At 42.0% G+C, this 19,762-nt stretch overlaps 1 protein-coding gene across 2 annotated transcripts; it reads right to left on the reverse strand.

Annotated features, from left to right (window-relative positions):
• Window positions 1-197: 197 nt before the first annotated feature.
• Window positions 198-19,385, reverse strand: EHD3 (EH domain containing 3). Of its 2 annotated transcripts, XM_053460718.1 has the most exons (7): window positions 18,776-19,385; window positions 15,014-15,190; window positions 13,944-14,041; window positions 10,559-10,606; window positions 4,677-5,089; window positions 2,568-2,732; window positions 198-2,167 (listed from the first exon to the last, which is right to left on the reverse strand). In XM_053460718.1, the coding sequence occupies exons 1-7, from the start codon at window positions 19,000-19,002 to the stop codon at window positions 1,640-1,642; spliced, it is 1,656 nt and encodes a 551-aa protein (XP_053316693.1). In that variant the 5' UTR covers window positions 19,003-19,385; the 3' UTR covers window positions 198-1,639. The 2 variants fall into 2 exon arrangements, with proteins under 2 accessions (XP_053316693.1, XP_053316694.1); XM_053460719.1 differs by lacking the exon at window positions 10,559-10,606 and having other exon boundaries at window positions 18,776-19,384.
• Window positions 19,386-19,762: the final 377 nt, after the last annotated feature.

Below are 19,762 nucleotides of genomic sequence, written 5' to 3' on the forward strand. Positions count from 1 at the left end.
TGGTGGCCAGGCAAAACGGATTCCAATATAAATCGTAATAATTATAAATTACTACCGGTATTAACATAGTAATTATGTCCCTTAGTTAAAAATATCCCTTAACCTGTATTACATGGATGTGTAGTGAATATAAGAGAGATAAACATACACAGACTCGCTACTCAAAGCAAACATAAGACAGAGTCTTTATGTGTCTATTGTATTACATTTAGAAGAGGTATTTAATAAAATAAAAATGTTAATATATGACTGCTGTATAATAGAAATCACACAATGTAAATCATTTCAAACAATATATTTAAAAATAAGTTATATATAAGCAGTAAAAGAAAAATGAAACTACCACTTGCATATCATCTCGGCGTGGATCCGCCCCATTAGGGAATGGCTGTCCGGTAAACCGCCAATTACAGACCTTAACAATAAACGTATAACCCGCAAATACAGAATAGCGGCTTCCGGAATGTTAACAACGCGGGTATCTAAAGCCAACCATACAGGATTCTGTTCTTACATATACCAATTTCTGCATACACCATGCGCCCCTCCCCCACAACGTCCACATACGTTTCCAATCTCTGCAAAATTTGCAAACAAAAACAAATTCCATTTCTTTTCTCCAAAAATAAAGAAAAAAAACCCCACAAATACTATAAAGTATAACATTATATCATATACTTTCGTTTTAAAGTGGACCTGTCACATTTAAAGGTACATAAGCATCAGAAAATGTATTTCTTAAAATACATTTGTGCTTTACGTAAATCAGTGTAACACTTTTGGAATTATTTGCTTTTTTTTATTTCTACGTTATGCATAAAATTCTACGTAATATATCACACGTCTTATTCTCCGTACACCTTCCTCCAAGGGCAGGAGCAATTCTGATGGGGTGGATAATGGAGCATTATATATGTGTGTTAAATATTCCATATGGCAGCTCCTAGATAAGAACATTTCTAAAATTGGTAATTTTTTATTTATTTTTTTTAAAACACACCTACATATTCAACCAATTTTATGAGCTATGAAAAGGTAGCATTTGGAACCAGTAGAATACATAAGGTTCAAGTTTAGGGGGTCCTCAACGAATACCAGAGGCCACGGTCAGAATAAACACTAGTTTAATTTTCTAAAAGTTTTTTTTTTTTTTTTATTTTAAAGGGTGTTTTGTTAATTGTTGATCATGTGATGCTTTAGGACTCCAATTAGACAAAACACAGGTTATAAATTACTTGGATTAAAATCTAATACTCCATGCTTGTTTGCATTAACACATCGGGAGGACGATACGATGAGGTATTAAGAAAGCATAAAAATATCTGACGCGTAATACGTCGCTACGGAAAGAAATGGAACGTCTTATATTCTCTGCGTCAGAAGTTGTTCCCGTTCTAATATATATATATTTATATACTGTATATTGGAAGCTTGAAAACACTTACCAATTAACCTTTTGATAAGGTTTTGAAGAATAACTTCTTGTTAAGTTGTTAAGATTAGTTTTAGCATTTTAATAATATCAGTATGGACTAACTCAATATGCCACAGCAGACTTAATTCACATTATATGTATAACTTAAGTAAACATGTGTCTCAGAGACTTCATTAGATCATGAAACCGCTTCTTCCTCTTCCGTTACTCGACGACTTTTCTTTTTGATGGCGGCAGGAGATGACACGGAAGGTCATTCGGTAACTCGTGACCTTCAAGTTTGACCTTGATAAGATGGTTGGCCAACGCAAACTCCTCATCGTCCAGCAATCCGTCCTTGTCTATGTCCGCAAGTTTCCATATCTTGCCTAGGACCGTGTTGGGCAGCTTGGACTTTACCATCTCTCTCTTGGCATTGGCACCGGTGACTTTGCCGTTGACAGGCGATAGCGTGTAGAAGATCTCATCATACATGGGCTTATCCCTGGACACCACCCAGTCTGCATCGTCAATACCTTCACCTGCACCTTCCCCATATCCGTGTCCAAAGGGACCATTCTGGGTTCCCTCGAAGGCTCCACCTTTGACCATCTGAACTGGTTTTTGAGTCTCCTCCTGTCTAACCAGAACCATCAGATGGGCGATGTCATGAGCCAGCATTTCATCCACGGTCTCCAAGAGTTTACTCTTGATTGGCTGGAACTTGTTAAAATCTTGTGACTGCAAAAGGTCCTGAAAACAAAAGAGGGAAGACAATGAGCCATGGTTTTGGAGGAACCTTCTATTATTTTTTTGAGGAGATCCGTTCGGCTGGAAACAATCTTTGCCTAAGCCTACGAAATGGGTTCTGACTTCCTATGTGGGCTGAAAGTTGTCTGAGGGACTCTGGACATTGGAAGAAAATTTGAATAATAATAATAATAAAAAAAGGCCAACCCCGTTTGTGAATGTAGATTAAGAAAATAAATATAAATCTGAATATATATAAAAAACAGGCTAAATTAAATACTAAGTACTTAAGAAGAGGGGGGTTTTCAGAGCAGGATTCCTTTATGGTTTTATCAGGCGTGGGGAAACTGGCTGGGAAAGAGTAGAAGAAGACACAGTAAGTCCACCATGATGTTTCCCGTACCTGCATCTTCTTTAAGCTGGGGAAGTCGCCTGGGGAGATCTGGTGTTCGCGTTCGATCCGGGCATAAATCTCCCCAAGGCTGGCAATCAGCTCCTTCTTCTTGTTGTCCTTCCCAAACACCGAGGGCATCTCCTTCTTCAGAGAGCTGATAATATACGCATGGACCTTGGGTTGGAACAGAAACAAAATATTTTGACGTGAGCAACCTTATTAACGATTTAATGTCCTTATAACGCACCATTAATTCCAGATCTTTTTTAACATTCTTAGAACTTCTGCCTTGTAGATTTAGCTGGCGTTATAAATATTCAGCGGTGATTTGGTCTGTTATATTACGCCGGGCAGCAGGGATATCATCATATATTACGCCGGGCAGCAGGGATAATATCAATATCATTTGATACAGACAGTCCTCATTTTACTCATCGCACTTGCATTTTAGACCTCATCTCAAGTTAAAATCGGGACAGGTTCAGACTTCCATCATGTTGCCTTTTCATTATTATTGAAAAATACTCAAAAATAGTTTAATTGGTTAAAATGCTCGAAAAGCATTGGGCAGCAGTTCTAGGGATGCCGTTTTATTGCTATATTTAATTATAATAAAAATTTTAAAAAAGTATTAAATTGAATGGGACAGCACCTTTAACACCCACATTTTGTTATTAAGTCCCTATATGTCATTAAAATGGATACATATATATATATATAATAAATATATATATATATATATTTTAACTCGAGCGATGAGGTCACTGAGTAAGGAAAGCACACATTTCAAATATATACAGGAAATACCAAAACACAGATTACCGCTACCGCAGAATAACCTTCAGTGTAAAAATAAATATTTTAAAAAATGTTTCAGAGGACAGAGGATTACTATTTATATCCAAAAAATGCTTCTCTAATGTAACCCAGTTTCATAAATTATGATTAGTAACAAAAACTAAAAAAAGCTTTCCCCCTTCCAGTTTTTTTTTCACAATTCTCAGCCTTGAATTTAATTTATATATTTTTTTTTTTGATAGACTATTACTTGAAATCTATCAGCCCCCAGGCATGCATGTTAACGCGTATAACCCACTGTAATTTGAGACACTTTCTAGAAATACTGAAGCCACAAAAATTAGATAAAAAAATGAAATTGTGAAAAAATGTAAATGCAATAATTAATTTCTTTGAACATTTTAGTCATCGAAATCCATTCTGCAACAACATTAAGAGCATACAGTTTATTAGGTTTACCTAAATTTGCACTTAAAATGCCAAATTTGTTTAATGTCAAATTCATTTAATCTGAAATGTACAAAATAATATTTATGTTTTTTAGTCACAGATGAAACTAGAACAGTGGATTTATTATTATTATATTAAAATTTTGAATGGATGCAATTGATCACTCATCAATTGCTGTTTAACTTTAATTGGAAACAGACTTTTTTTTTTTTTAAATAAACTGTTCCCATGTAATTATACAAGACGCAGATCTTCAATTTACAGGACAGCCCTCTTTACCGATTCCAAAACCATAGAAGCTGGAAACGTCAAATCGTGTCCAAGTCAAGAAAGTGAGTGGATTAAGCTTTACACAGAAATTCAGAACTTTTTTTTGGTGAAATATTTTTTATTTATTTTTTTTATTTTTTTTTAAATGGCTGTTCCAGTAGCTCCAGGGTTAAAAATCATTAACATTGTTCTGCCTTTAATAACCTTAACAAGTCTTAAAACACTGTATTGAGGTTATTCAAAAATATTTTGTAAGGTTGTTTTTTTCAATTTTTTTCCAATTTTTTTTCCCAAAACCAAAAAGAAAAAAAAATCCTAAATATTTCCATTTTTGGCCTTTCAAATCCAATTTTCACAAAATAAATACTTTTTTTTTTTTTAAAGCTACATTGCATTACTGTAAATATCTGGTAACTAGGGCTGGTTTCAACACAATCAGGAAGAAGAGAAAATATTAACAACGAAAACACGAACCCCCCCCCAAAAAAAAAAACACGTATTCATTAATATTCATAACAAGGTGCATAGTGGCATAGTTTTTTTTTTTTTTTTAAGGAGCAAGGCTTTTAAGTAAAGCAAAATTAAATATTTGCACCTTACCTTTGCTAATCGCGCCCTCTTGATCAAGTCATTGAGTTTCCTCAGCGCTGCGTTGCGTGGCAGGCTTTGAATATCCCTAAAGAGGTCTTGCTCTTCGGCCTCAAACAGTTTGCGATTGTCCGGGATGAGAAGCGGGTGAGACCAGAAGGATCCGATGTAGACTCTGATCACCTCGGGTGTGTTAACGATCTTTCCCAGAGACCACATGAGGGCACCATAAACCCTCATTAACTGCTGGGTCTCGATCTGGTCGGCTTTGTTGAGCACCACGCGCATTTTGTCTTCGTGGTTTTTAAGAGCTTTGATGACTTCGGAGAACTCGTCGGATATATCCAGCTTGTGTGCGTCAAACAGCAGAATGATGCGGTCGACTCTCTCGGCAAACCACTCCAAGACGGCAGCAAAGTCATAGCCTGCGACACAAAGAACCAAAAAGATCTAATAAGAACCAAATAGAGAAAACTCGACTGACCAGAATTCTGAACCAGATGGACCATACCATCTAAAGGACAAAAGGAGGTATCTCTACAGGCATGAGTTATGTCAGAGGTCCACAGCTGGCCAAATGTCCTACTCAGCCTTTTGACAATTGGGCATATAATTTATAGAGGTAGCAGGGACTGAATAAGAAGGAACATGGTCTTGGGTTACTAGGAAAGCACTGCAAACGTTTGGAAGGACTAGACAAGTGTCAAGCATGGGAACCAGCTCCAACACAAGGCTTATGAAAGTTCATGAAAGATATGATGGAATGTCTCCCAAAAACCATACTGATGCCTATCCTTGCTTCAGGCTGCTGTAGATGAGATCTACGCTTATTCTGCCCGCTCCTCGACCTTGGCTCAATCCCTCGCTCCATCTCCACAGCTCTCTCTCAAATTAGCGGCCCGGAATATATCTATATCATTCTGGATATGGGGTCTACAGTACTGTGCACGATACTTTAAGCTCTAGGAGCATAGAGGACGCCATGCTGCTAATGCCTCCGACTAGATATCCTGCTTGCATTCCCCACCGTACTTTGGATTAATGTCCATGAGACCTCCCTATTTATCAGTAGGATTTTGCCAGATCTACACGCTTCTCGCTGTCCTGGATGCCTGAACGAGTCATGCCTGAATGGCTCGATAACTCCATTGTGAACTCTGTGCTGGGTGTGCTTTGGAAAGGAAGCGAACGGAAACAAATTATAAATTAGTACAAGATAAGCGCAGCCTCTGCGATGCCTCAAAAAAGGAACGGTCACATCCGAGGTAGAACAATAGCCTAATCCAGAAACGAAAACCATTCGTCACTTGTGATATAATGTATCCGGCACATACGTTAGAAGGCAGGTAACCCGCTTCCTTGGGTTTCAGGGTAAATGGACAGATTCTCAGGGCAATACTGAATGAAGTTGACATCTTCACACTCCGATATCTGAGCATCAATAACACAGCTGGAATCCCTGCTTGAATACAGGTGACTGACTTCATTGAGGAGCTTTACCTATCGATCTGTTATCAGGCCACCATTAGCGGACTGGTGCTTTTATTATTGCTATATCACAACCTCACTGTTAGGGCTACTGTATTTGGTTGGTGGCTACTCCCCGGTGTCATGTTACGCGATGTCACATGACCCCACACTACTAGTGCATCAGCTACCCCAGATATATGTGCCCTAATTGAGACATTTGTTCCATGTTAAGTGCTCATACCTCCAGACTTCTAGCCCCAACAAAACAGGAAGCTGAGGGGGCGGAGCTTGGGAGTGAAAATCAGGACTATCCCGTGCGCAACAGGACAGTTGGGAGGTATGATACCTTCCAAACCTGTCCATTTTTTTCCGGCGGCTTCGGCTTGTTTCTGCCGTACAGGAAACAGCTTTGTTTTCGGGAGGATTGTGTGTCCGGAATGAAGACATTAGTGTCTAGTATCGCCCACTAGAGAGTTTCCCCAACAGGATCGTATCAAGTAAAACCATATTAACTACCAGGAGGTGTTAAAAACACTTCAAACGACCTTCATTTCCTCGGGAATACATAAATACCCTCTCCAGAAACTTTTATCAAGCACGCCGCGGTTTGTTTGGACGATTCGGTCCCACGGAGCAGAGAATACAGAAGTCTAGATCGCAAGTGCTATTAGGTATCTTTTTTTCAAGCATAATGTCCCTCTCTCTCATTTAGTTTAACCACACAAAGTAATATATTTTAATATATAATAATTATATATATAATAAAATAAAAATCACACATATAAAAATCATAATATTTGAAGAAGAAAAAAAGGAAAAACAAAACAAAATGTTATTTTGTATTTTTAATGCAATTATGTTTTCACCCTAAATCTATATATCTGCACAGACAAAGTTGGCTGCAACCCCCCCTCCCCCTAACACTATTCTATGCCTCTCTCTCTCTTTGGCCCAAGATTAGGCAAAGCAGAAAGAGGCAGAGATTACTGCCAATGTTTACCGAGTGCCTCCTATTGGCTGTTGCTGGTACGCCTGGGTCTCCAGGCGGCCAGTGGCAATCATCCCCTCGCCGGTCGGTGCTGCAATGAGCCGCGGTGACGGTAGTGTAGGGCGTAGCCTTACATCTTCAGTCATTAACAGGTTAATAGCATTTTTTGTTTTTAGGGTTTATCGTGACAACGGAGATTAAACTCTCCACTAAACGAAATGTATGTTTACATTTTCCATGCAAATTTCCCTTTGTTTCCCATGATCCCTCAGTTAAGCCATTATCAGATCACAGGGGGATGAAGCCTATAATGGACAAGTATTAATAAGTTACTTGAAAATAAAAAATATTTTATATGTAGCTTACAGATTCGGGAGGCTTACGGTGAATAAAATATGTGACAAACCCCTGCACTTCACGGAGTAAAGCCAGCAAAATAACTTACGTCAACATGTAGACATCTAAAAATAATCTCTCGGAATTCCTAGCGGTACAAAATTTCCAGCGAGCGTTAAAAGGAATGTCCGTGACTCATGAAGGTTCCACCCGTTTCTATCCTGCATGGATGAGATCTAGCAAAAGAAAAGGTCTGGGTTGGCACCTTCTGGCCCGGGGGGTGAGGTGCATGGGCTTAGAGGTCCAAGTACTGGTCCGTGACTCACTCAACACATCCAAACTTACTCTGCCTAGAGAACACTCCCCAATAGCCCGGTGGGGTCATGTAAGGTGACCCCACGTTAGCCTTGCCTGTATGTAGAACGTCTGTCCTTATAGGCCTAACTAGAAACTTTCCAAGACAGGCTTCCCAAAGATCACTGTCTTCTCGAAGAGCGGCTTCATGAAGGAGCAAGACTATAGCTGAAGGTAGGGGGTAGATGACCTTTAGTGGATGGGAAGTGTGGCCAAATACCACTTCACCACCCAAAGAAGAAACTGACAGAGAGACTGGGCGAAGCAGGGCTTCACCTACAGACCAACGACCCATTAAGGTTTGAGTCTTTATAGCAGGAGAAATAGGTCGTATCTGCTGGAAAATATCAGGTTTCCGTGTCCCTTAAGGACAATGGGCGGTCCCTAAACCCATTGAAAATAATGCATTTTGAGCCCGTACATGTACGGGCTTTGTCATTAAGGGGTTATCAGGAACATGGGGCTTCCATTTCCGTAAGAACCGGTAGGTGAGACCTCACCATGCATGATGAAGGTCCAACCCCAGAGAGCTTCTCCTGCAAGAAGGACTGAGCTGGCCCCATACAATGTACAGGTAGACCTTTCAAGCTACTCAAGGACTTATCGGCCCATCTGGTAAAAAGAAATCTTGGAAAAACGCACAGAGAAAACACACGTTTGCAAATAAATGAACGTAGGGAGACGTCCTTCAGTTAGGTCAACATATGCAAAGCATACACGTCTGGCGTATCATCCCTGATCACCCTACCTCCTGGGTGTTTTGCCGCGTTGATGCCAGGCTGGGACGCCGGGGCGGGGGTTGTTGTATGGAACAGAGAGTATCGCAGTTTGGATGATCATGATACATTTCTTTTTTTCTTTATAAAGAAAACTTAGGCAGGTAAGCCGGTACCTTTAACCTTCTTCAGAGACATAAATTATTACATTCTATATTATACCACTTTCCCGATATCACAGGATCTGCGATCAAACATTTTGTTTGGCCGCCCGACAGCTGGGGTGAAAACACTGAGTCTGCTGGTGTTTCAGAAAAACTTTCCTCTCTAATCCATCTGTGTAAACTGCGAGGACGCGATCCGCTTTAAACAAAGCCAGAGATAACACAATGTAACGAGAACAGACGGAACGCTCGGGACCCAGCGCCGGATCAACAGCTTTTATGTATCCTTATCCCAAAGTGTTTACGCAGCAGAGGCAGCCCGTTATCGCCCCTCTATAAGGCCCCTGGCCGTTTATGTTCCGTAGGGTACCTTCCCTGAACTGGGTGTGCGATTATATGCACACAAAAAAAAAAAAAAAAAAAAAATTTAAAATAAAAAGTGAAAACTTTGCAAAAGGTTTCAGATAAAAAGAATCTTAACTAAGCTTTGTACATATGGGACAGCAGCTTTAAAATGGTTAAAAGTTAACCCTTGTATTTCTAGTATAAGACAGAAACCTTGCATCACCATTTATCTCAAGATTGTAAGCTTGTGAGCCGAGCCTCTCTCCACCTCCAATATATTTTATTGTAAGAAGCGCTGCATAAATTGCTTGCTATATAAATAAAATATAAAAATTAAAAAACTAAAGTAATAAGCTATTTTTGCTGCTACTGCGATGACCAACCCTTCCAAGTTAAGGTTCTCACTGCTGAAAAGAACAAAAGAAAAAAAAAACAAAAACACAAAAACATTTAAAAGATAAAGCACATAATAAGCAATAACCGACTTGGCGGGTTTATCATTAATAGGCTGGGTTTTACAGGTTAATGTTATCTGGTGAGCGATTAAAGCGGGTTTAGCACGGTTTGTTTCTAGTATGAAAGTTACCATAATATATATTTCCAGGATTTATAGATTTTTTTTTTTAAATCAAAGTAAAAATCCTAGAAATATAATTTTTTTTTTTTTTTTAAATGAGAATTAAAAATATGAAAAAAAAACCTAACAAAACCATTATGAAGTATACGGCGAGAACACCAGAACATTCATAGTAAATAATTACAAAGGCATGAAGAGCAAACAAGGACAGTCTGGGTTCAGAATGCGCAAAAAATAACACCAGACACCCAAATTTGGGACTTTTTTTTCTCGTAAGACATCTTAGCGGATCACATGACTAAAGCTTGCATCCTCTTCCTGCTTTCCTGTCGGAGTTTTGACAATAATAGGAGGCAACAACTTCCTGTTAGTAGAAAGTTACCAGGTCCTTTTATGTTTGTAAAGCAGGTGTCACAATTTTTGGTCTGTAACAGGGCATTTTTCTCTTTTATTCACCCCCCCCAAAAAAAAGTTACATTATTACTAATAAAGCACTTTTGAATCTGAGCAAAAAATGGTCAGTAAAAGTTACATTGTCAGTTGTTACCCAACAATAGTTCAAGCGCGGCTCGGGGCCAACCAAGGTTGTTGGACTATAACTGTTAATAAAAAGCCATTAATCGCACCTGGGAACTTTTCAGCCATGTTACCCCAATGTCTACCAAACCCCCCCCCACCACCACCGGCTGTCCAGGTGGGAGACAGGAAGGGTGAAGGCAGCGCTTACTGGTATGGGAGTGGCTAAATGTTAGATATCGGTGGGCCCAACAATAAATGGGAGGGGCTAAGCACCACTTCCCCCGCCTAGCTGTAAAGACTGCCCCAAAAGCCAAGTGGGTCGGCTGTTCCCAGGGATAGTTATAGTCCAACAGCTGGGGGGCCACAGTTTCCCACCCGTTAGATGCCGCCAAAGCCGCAAAAAGCCATTTAGTGCCTCTGAATACCTCCATATGCACATCGATGGCGGGTACTAGAACCGCTCTCTTCTTTCTCTAAATAAGAGAAACATAAAACAAAGTGGGTAACGCATGCAAGATCATACAGGAAAGACATGCGCAGCTCCGAAATCGGGCGATTGCACTCATTAACGACAAAACGTATGGCTGCCGGTTAATGATACAGATCATACTATTCTTATCTCTCTCATATTTTCCCTTTCCTTTTTCCTCTCTCATCTCCCTTTTTTCATATAATTTATCTTTCAATTTTTTGTCTCTTTAAACAATTTTTTTGTCGTCAATTATAAAACCATGCCCCCCCCCCCCCCACAGGAGCAGCCCTCCAAACCTTGTCCAGGAGAAGACTCGGCCAAAGGTGGTAACTCTACTCTATCGCCGATATAGCTTGTAGGATAGCTACATTCATTAGTTATCTACCGTTAACCGTGTGCTTTCAGCAATGACCTCTCGCTTTCACCCTTGCTAAGGTTACCTGAACCAATCAACAATAATCAGCAACTTAATAGGCGAGAGATAACGAGGAAGAAAGAAACAATGAGATGGGGGGGGTGTGTGACAGATTCATTTAAGTAGCTAAAGACTTTTTATAGCTGCTACATTGTAAGGTTGAGTACCAGACCTCACAGCCTACAACTATATATCCCTGTTTGAACACAGATGAGTTAAAGGGTCCATTTGATCCATCTGTGTTCAAGCAGATATGCAGTAATACTCATGTGTTTGTAGCCCCCGAGGCCTGTACTTGGCAGAGGGCCACGAGCGGACAGGCGACCAATGCTTTCCGCATATATCCATCAGAGCTATAATTGGCGAGGGCATGAAGGGAGATTCTCCTATCAGTTGGTTAAATCCTCCACGGGAATGTTTAAAATAACTGAAATTGTTGAAACCTTTCCAAATCAATAAAAAGCACAGATAACCCTTCGGTGACCTGCGTGCATGCAGAGTTATTCCATTTGTCAGAGAGAAGGCTGTATTCCGACAACCTGGTCTCCTCTCCGACAGCAGGCGCGGCCTAGCCGTCTCCTTACTGTCAGGCACAATGTATCAGCACACGGCAGGGGGGGGGGCTGGCAGCCTCCCCTCCCAGCCGACCGGATATAATGTAGCGGATAATCTTCCAGCAACCCTCAAGCATAAGGCGTCGCGTTTTAACAATGTCGGTGAAGATGGGGTCTGTGCCTTGGTTAGAGAGGAACACCGGGTCCCCAATCTTCTTCCGCAGCTACACTCTCTGAAGACATATGTAACCCCTTCCTCCCCTCCCTGGTGAAATCAAGAGAAAGGCTGAATTTTTAATGTGTTAACCTCTTCAATGCTGGGGTGCAACTCTTTGCGAGTGTGATGGCATACTGGTCATACGTCGGTGAAGATAGGTCGGTATGATAGATCACAACGGGCCGGAACCCTCCGCTACGCGCGTTCGCTCTATAAACACAGCTGAAAGATGAAAGGTAGTTTGGCCGGCGGATCCTACTGCAAGAACAAAAAGCCACAGCGAGCGTTTATACCACAAAAGGACACCCAGCCAAGTACAAGGACGCGGGGGTTACATTCTCATCATATAATCCAGAGAAAAAAAAATAAAAAAAAATATATATATATTAAAATAAAATGTATAAAACAATCTGACTATGGAGTTTACACCACATTCATAAACCAGTCTTGTGGACAAGAAACCCGATCCTAGAAGAGCACAGGTCTCAGACAATATTCTACATCGGAGCGGAAACCTGCACGCAAATAAACCTCTGCTTTAAACCTAGGATTGGACTATATATTTTTTTTATTTTTTTTGTAAGGCAACGACCTATAAGTTTCTTTTGAGTCACGCAGCAACTCAGCACTCCCTAAAAAATCCTAAACGAAATAACATGTTACATGGTTAAAGAATGATCTTCTTAGACCAGGACCCCCCCCAACCTCGTTTACTGTTCAGATATTTGGGGTCACTTGGAAATTCTCTTGTTTCAGAAAGAAAAGCAAATTCTCTGGAATTCTTTATAAGTGTACACTCCCATAACTCCTGTGTTCCAATGGCCCTTTATCACTCCCATCACTTCTGTGTTCCAAGGCCCTTTATCACTCCCATCACTCCTGTGTTCCAATGGCCCTTTATCACTCCCATCACTCCTGTGTTCCAATGTTGTGTTAGTTGCCGAGTTACGGTTAAAAGACTAAATTGATCGTTAGAAAACCCTTTTACAGCCTGAATTTCCTTGAAAAACAGCCAAGTGACCCCAAACTTCTGAGCGAAAGGTACGCTCACATTGTCATGTGATGCAATACGCGTTATGTCGAGTTTACCCTTTACGTAGCGCTGTGGAATATGATGGCGCTGTATAATTCAAAGGAATGCCCGAAATGTCGCACGTAGCTCTCGAAGCGTTGCATTTAGCAGAGCGGAACCTTCAAGAAGGTGAGAAGTTTCCGTCGTGATCTACATTCTCTAAGGTTTGGGTTTCAGCCGACCCGACAGAGCAGCCGAGATACCAGTCAAAGCCTGCATGACATCCGCCTCGCGGACCCAAGAACTCTGACATCATTCTCATCAATATTCAGCTCTATAAGCTTTCAAGAATTGAATAAAAGACAAACAAAAAACACAACAGCAGCCGGCTTTCCAAATCCAGAGAGGACGGGACCCTCAGCCGGTCACCCAGAAGACTTTCCTGGTTAGATTTTTGGGGTCCGTGTTCGGTTTTGAAAATTAATTACCAGCCGGACGCTACTTTTCCCTTCTCTCAGTTACTTTTTCCAGATCCAGTTATCATATAAGTGCGAAATATCACAATAAAAAAAAATTGGAACTCAAAACACAGTAAAAGAAAAGAAAAAGAGTCGCCCATTGACTTGACCGCATGACCCAGAGATCTCCATCTCCCACCAACCGTCTGTAGCCGTAAGGGGCATCCGAAAGTTACTGTTACCCTTCTTAACCCCTTAAGGACAATGGGCGGTTCCTAAACCCATTAAAAACAATGCATTTTGAGCCCGTACATGTACGGGCTTTGTCATTAAGGGGTTAATGTCCTGAATTTCCCAACAAGGGATGAATACCGGTCATGCTCAAAGCGGCACCGACCTCAATATGATTATGTACATGCGCAGGCTGCCCATACAGCTCTTAGTGGTTGGCTAAAGTAGAGGCGTTGGATCACATGACTATAACTTGGCTTAGAATTCTCCAGGTTCGCACAATGACCCTTTAAACAGTTACATTGTTGCCAAGCACTATATATATTTATATTTATTTTTTATTATATATTTATTATTATATTTATTTTTTTTAAATTATTATTATTATTATTTTATTTTTATTTTTTTTATTATTATTTATTTTTTAAGTGAGATTGTATGATATTCCTACCTCGACTTATCCTCTGTTTCTCCCCGGAAAGGATCCCAGGGGTGTCGATGACGCTGATGCTCTCGAGTACCGGGTTAGGAAGCTGAGCACAGACAAACCTGCAAAGCAAAGTAAGAGCGCATGAGAGTTTAACAGAAACCGGCTCTGGCTGCCCGAGATCCGACCTACAAATATCCCGGATGTACAGCGCGTCGCAAAACGTCGACTCCGCAGACATCCCTTTATCGCCAGGGCCAGCGATTTGTTTACGGAACGTTATCCTCGCGACGGGCTACGGTTCTAGAATAAATTATTAAACGGCCGCGAAGACTGAAAAACTCACTGATTTAACCAATTATTACACAGGCTGAACTAATAATACGTTATATATTATTCAATACAGAAGTTAAGGGAAGTTACAACTATTCTCTAGATTTACCGACGGCTAAAAACCAAAACAAAAAAGTTAAAGAAAAAAAAAAAAAAAAAACTAAAATTAAATAAAGTTAACTTTAAATAAGATTTTAAATGCAATTGGCCATTAAATTATATTAATAATATGACACAATATAAATCAAATATTATTAATCTAGTATATATATATATATATATTAAATAATGTTATTCTAGCAGAAGAATTCTGTGAGTCAGGGAGGAGTGCAGAACAGAATTATACGATATCAGACTCTACACCTGAAGCCACGCAGGGGATGCCGATTTCCAGCCTCCTGCGAGGGTTAAAGTAATGTCCGAGTGATAAAATGTTTTCAGGGAGCCCTTTAATCGTTGCGACCCCGCAGTCATCCAGATCTTTTAGGTTTGGTTTTGCGCCAGAACAGATACTCGTCAATGGGTTTAGTCCGCATACAGAAGACCCGCTACGGTTTTAACAGGCGGCGTCTGCTTTCTAACACCGTACCCCGACACACTGTTCGTGGACAGACCACCCAATCTAATTTCATCCCACCCGGGGAAAGCAGCCCGATACTTCTACAGTGCAGGCTGCTTTCTGGGAGTTCCATTGGAATTGATAAATGGCTTTGGCACCCGCTGAAAACGGAAAGACTCGGTCCAACCCCACCATCACTGACCTGTTTAGGAACGCATTTCCAAAAGCATTCAGTTTCCGGAAAGGTTTCTTGGGATCCACCACGAGGGCGTTTCCAGGGATGACCCCCTCCACATCGCCCTGCATCACTGCAATGAAGGAGTCCGTGGTGGGCTCAGGGCCGATCCTCATGCCCGGGAATTCCTGTTCCAGGAGATACCTGAAGAGAAGGAAACGCGGAAACAGCGTTATTTCCAAAACGTAGTATACACATTGCCTCGCGCAGGTACGGCGGTAGCGTTAACACCAAGACATACAATAGAGCAAGGATGCAAGCCTTGAAGGAGACTTAAGAGTTGTCCAACTCCCATCATCCTTAGCCAGCTTCTTCAATTCAGACATAGCTGAAGAACCTAGAGGGTAACATTATGCGTTGTGTATGCAAGAACCACCCTAACTGAAACCACCTCCCGGGTATCCACTGCCAAGAACACTCAGGTAAAATATTGCCTCGTTCCTATTATATACCGGGAACACTAAATTGTCATGTGACACAAAATGAGGCACTGATAAGCGGTTGCTATAGTAACCAGGGAACATGTTTTTAGGTAATTGAATATTAAGAAGGATGGAACAGAATTCCGGATCTCCTCTGCTGTATCTGCTTAGCGTGCAGTGAGCGGTTTATGTCGGCTGAGGAGCGCCTATACACATCTCCGATGCATCTAGATAGGTTTGGTGTGGGGATTAAAGGGTTAATACATACGGGCGGCTCGGCGTGAGCTCATGTAGCGAGTTTACGGATACGCACCAACGGCCGGGGCATCCCGCACCCCGTTACCTTCTACTCAACACCTGCTAGATGGTATCCTGCAGGGATTTACAGTTCAAAAGTTTGGGGTCACTTAGAAATGTCCTTGTTTTTTTGAACGAAAAGCAGATTTTGCCCATGAAAATAACATGAAGGGGTTAATGCTGTAAATGACTACTGCATGGAAACGGCTGATTTTTAATGGAATCTCTTCATAGGCGTACAGAGGCCCTTTATCACTCCCATCACTCCTGTGTTCCAATGGCCCTTTATCACTCCCATCACTCCTGTGTTCCAATGGCCCTTTATCACTCCCATCACTCCCGTGTTCCAGTGGCCCTTTATCACTCCCGTGTTCCAGTGTTCCAATGGCCCTTTATCACTCCCATCACTCCCGTGTTCCAATGGCCCTTTATCACTCCCATCACTCCCGTGTTCCAGTGGCCCTTTATCACTCCCATCACTCCCGTGTTCCAGTGGCCCTTTATCACTGCCATCACTCCTGTGTTCCAATGGCCCTTTATCACTCCCGTGTTCCAGTGGCCCTTTATCACTCCCATCACTCCTGTGTTCCAATGGCCCTTTATCACTCCCATCACTCCTGTGTTCCAGTGGAAATTGGACAAAAATGTGCTTGTTTTTCCATGAAAACAGCGCAGTGACCCCCAAACTCTTGTGTTTATATTTTAAGCAGCAGCAGCACTTCTATCCATCGCACCAACGTAACCGAAACACGCCGCTGTAACGTATATACATTTTAAGGGAAAGATTTCAAACATCTCTAGATTTCAGCCAATTAACCCCTCGCTGTCTGTCTGGTAAGGGGTTACAGCCTTTCGCTCAGGAATTCTGAAATCATTCGAACGCCCGCCGACCCCGAACGTCCTTCTGGGTTTTGTACGACTCAGAATCCACCGGATATATGTATCGATCCGGACAATCTGGACCCGGTGCTACAAAATCATTCTAGCGCACAGCTAGAGCTGGAATAAAAACCTAGTATGCCCGCTTCTCCTGCTGTAAAGACTCAAACCTTAATCAGTCGTTGGTCTCGTCTTAGATTCAGCAGCCGTATGTCTACCCCATGCGTGTTTATATCCCCCTTACTGTATTAGCCTCTACCACCTCTGTTGGGATGCTGTTCCATTTATCTACCACTCTCTCAGTAAAACAAACGTGCAAGTGAGCGCCAGCACAGGTATCCGCCGGCTGAAGGCGTGTCAGACAAGTTTTCACCCGTGAAGGAAATTGTTCTGTAAACCCTATAATTGATGTTCTGGAGACGAGGCGATGTTAACTTTTGTCCGTGTTTATTAAAAATTGCACATAATACAGACGGCTTCTCTTAGTGTTTTTATTCTGTGGCAGAACGTGCCCAGTTGCAGGGGCCGAGAAGCCACGGCATGGGTGAGTAGCCATCGGCCCCCTGGCCCTTTGCCCCGGTTTGCCAGACGCCGAACCCTTTTTGCAGGAGAAGCTCGCTGAGGCTTTGCTGTAATATTAGTCGATAAACCCCTCGGCGCTCGACCTGCCGGAATGCGGTTTAACAACTCTGCTTCTAACATCATCGCTTGCCCAACATCTGACGGCTCGTGCCAACGTTTACTTAATAGATCGAGGGCCGGAGGCGGGGTGCGGCACATTGACTGCCAATTGGAATACCAATAAGAGAAAATATAAAAGCGGTGTTTTTTAGCGACCCCCGCCCTACGTAATTTGGATTTAAAAACTCAGGTTCTTTTTTAGCCCCAGGATAAATGCACCGAAAACCAAGAAACGGAGGGACTTGTGATGGAAATCCAGGACAATAATAATAATGTAACTGCATAGCTACATCCCCGGGAACTTTCTAAAAGACCTCAACGCCTTTGAAATATTAACCCTTTAATAGCCCATCGTGAAGCGAATTACCAAATGTGTGACCCAAATGGTCATGGGGAAAAAAAAACGAAAAAAAAAAACGTATTATTTAAAGATACACTTCATTGAGTCACCTGCATTCAAGCAGGGATATCAACCAGAACGTACTGGGGGCAAAAGCACAGACTGGGAGGGTTATATATGATCACAGCGCAGGGGGAATAGGAAGATCCAGACTGTGTGACCCCGAGAATCTGCCCCTTCACCCTGAGATCGGGGCAAAAACCCAGAGAGTCCCACAAGAATTTACCGGATATCCACGGAGGGGAATCCAAGAGTTTCTTGGAAGTTTGCGGAGGGGGAGGGGGGGGACTCCTTAAATTACACAACTGATATTTATCACCGATTGGCACGATTTACAGAAACCCGATATAAACACTTAAAAGCACAAGAGACCATCGCCAAAGGGCAGTAGATAAGTGGGATGGCTTCCTGGCAGAAGTGGTAGAGGGTAATACAGTGAGGGGATTAAACATGCATGGGATAGACATACGGCTCCTGAATCGAAGCCACAGGCAACAATGCAACTTGCGTCAGACTCTAACTGCATTGAATAGAAAACCCGCTAAATTATATTTTTATTCATAGGAATTATTTCTGTTGTAATGCAAGATAAGGAAGCTTTACTGAGCGGGTGGTAGATAAGTGGAACAGCCCCCCAGCAAATGTGGTAGAGGGTAATACAGTGAGGGATAGTAAACATGCATACGGCTCCTGAATCTAAATTCTCCATTTATAGAAATATTTGCCGACAGATCAGACCCATTCGGCCCCCCCCCCCCCATCTACTATTTAATGTTTTACATAGTGCCATCATATTCCTCAGCGCTGTACAACGGGCCCTTTCTAGTCGCCCATTTCTCCTGCTATAAAGACTCAAACCTTAATCAGTCGTTGGTCTCGTCTTAGATTCAGGAGCCGTATGTCTGTCCCATGCATGTTTAATCCCCTCACTGTATTACCCTCTACCACTTCTGCCGGGAGGCCGTTCCACTTATGCACCACCCTCTCAGGGCACAGTTTTGCTCTTATATATTTTTTTCTCAAACAGACCCCGTTTCGACAAACACCTACCTGATGAAGGTAGTTTTCCCGGTAGAATACTGCCCCACCAGCAGGATCATGGGTTTATTATCGAAATCAGCGTCTTCCAGGGCGGGCGAGTGGAACTCGTGGAATTTGTAATATTCTTCCAGGGGGAGAAGCTTCGTTTTGTATAATTTCTTCAGCCCATCGCTGACCGTCTGGAAAACCTCCGGATCTTTCCTCCGTCGATCATCTGTACCCAGCCAGCTAAACATGGCTAACGCGCTACCGGCTGCCTACCTAAAACACCTAGAAATGAAGAATAATGGGATTATCAGGACTTCAATAATCCCCCCAGACACACCGCTGCTATGGCAAGGAAGTATTTCAAAATTAAGAAAGTTGGAAAGCTAAATTCATTAAAAATCCCAAAATAATATAATTTAACCCTGATTTTACCCTCTGCTTCCAGCTGATCTCGGATAAACAAAAAATAGCAATCTAGTAACGCTTGCACCCAAATCTGAATTATTTTGGGGACAAAAAGACGTTTCCTCTGCAGCTGCACTAATTTTCCTTAAGAAACCGGCCCGAAAAACCCCAAATCAGCCTCTTCCAGCAGGATTTAAATGCCAGCAACCCAGGAAACTGATGTGAACCGGAAGTTCCCATCTCCTGGCGAAGCCTCCTAGCTGTGTGAATCGGGTGAAGCCGGAGGGGGCGGAGCCGTGTTGACGGGCGCGGCAGATGCTGCGCAGCACTGCAGTGATGGGGATGGGCCGGCTGAAGTCCATGAGCGCCTGCTGGTGTTACACTGACACCTACAGGCCAAACGTGGTAACTACACTTAGAGTCACATTTGAAATTCTAAATGTGGCACAGGGCTATAAATAACCAGCAGTGACATCATATTTATTTTATTGGCCTGGAATTTTTGGAACGCCCGGGCTAATTGGGGATACATTGCTAGTATAACTGCATGTATAATTATTAGTATTAACATGCATTAACAGGTATAATTATTAGCATTAAAAA

The sequence above is a fragment of the Spea bombifrons genome, chromosome 3 (assembly GCF_027358695.1).
Source record: "Spea bombifrons isolate aSpeBom1 chromosome 3, aSpeBom1.2.pri, whole genome shotgun sequence".
Lineage (NCBI taxonomy): Eukaryota > Metazoa > Chordata > Amphibia > Anura > Pelobatidae > Spea > Spea bombifrons.

What these genes read in the sequence shown, in the direction of transcription:
- EHD3 (XM_053460718.1), bottom strand. Translation starts at nt 19,002, where the DNA reads ATGTTTAGCTGGCTGGGTACAGATGATCGACGGAGGAAAGATCCGGAG. An exon ending in GAAACAGAGGATAAGTCGAG is followed by an intron (nt 10,607 to 13,943) that starts GTAGGAATATCA and finishes TCTCTTATTTAG; the next exon opens with AGAAAGAAGAGAGCGGTTCT. An exon ending in AGAGGGCGCGATTAGCAAAG is followed by an intron (nt 2,733 to 4,676) that starts GTAAGGTGCAAA and finishes TTCCAACCCAAG; the next exon opens with GTCCATGCGTATATTATCAG.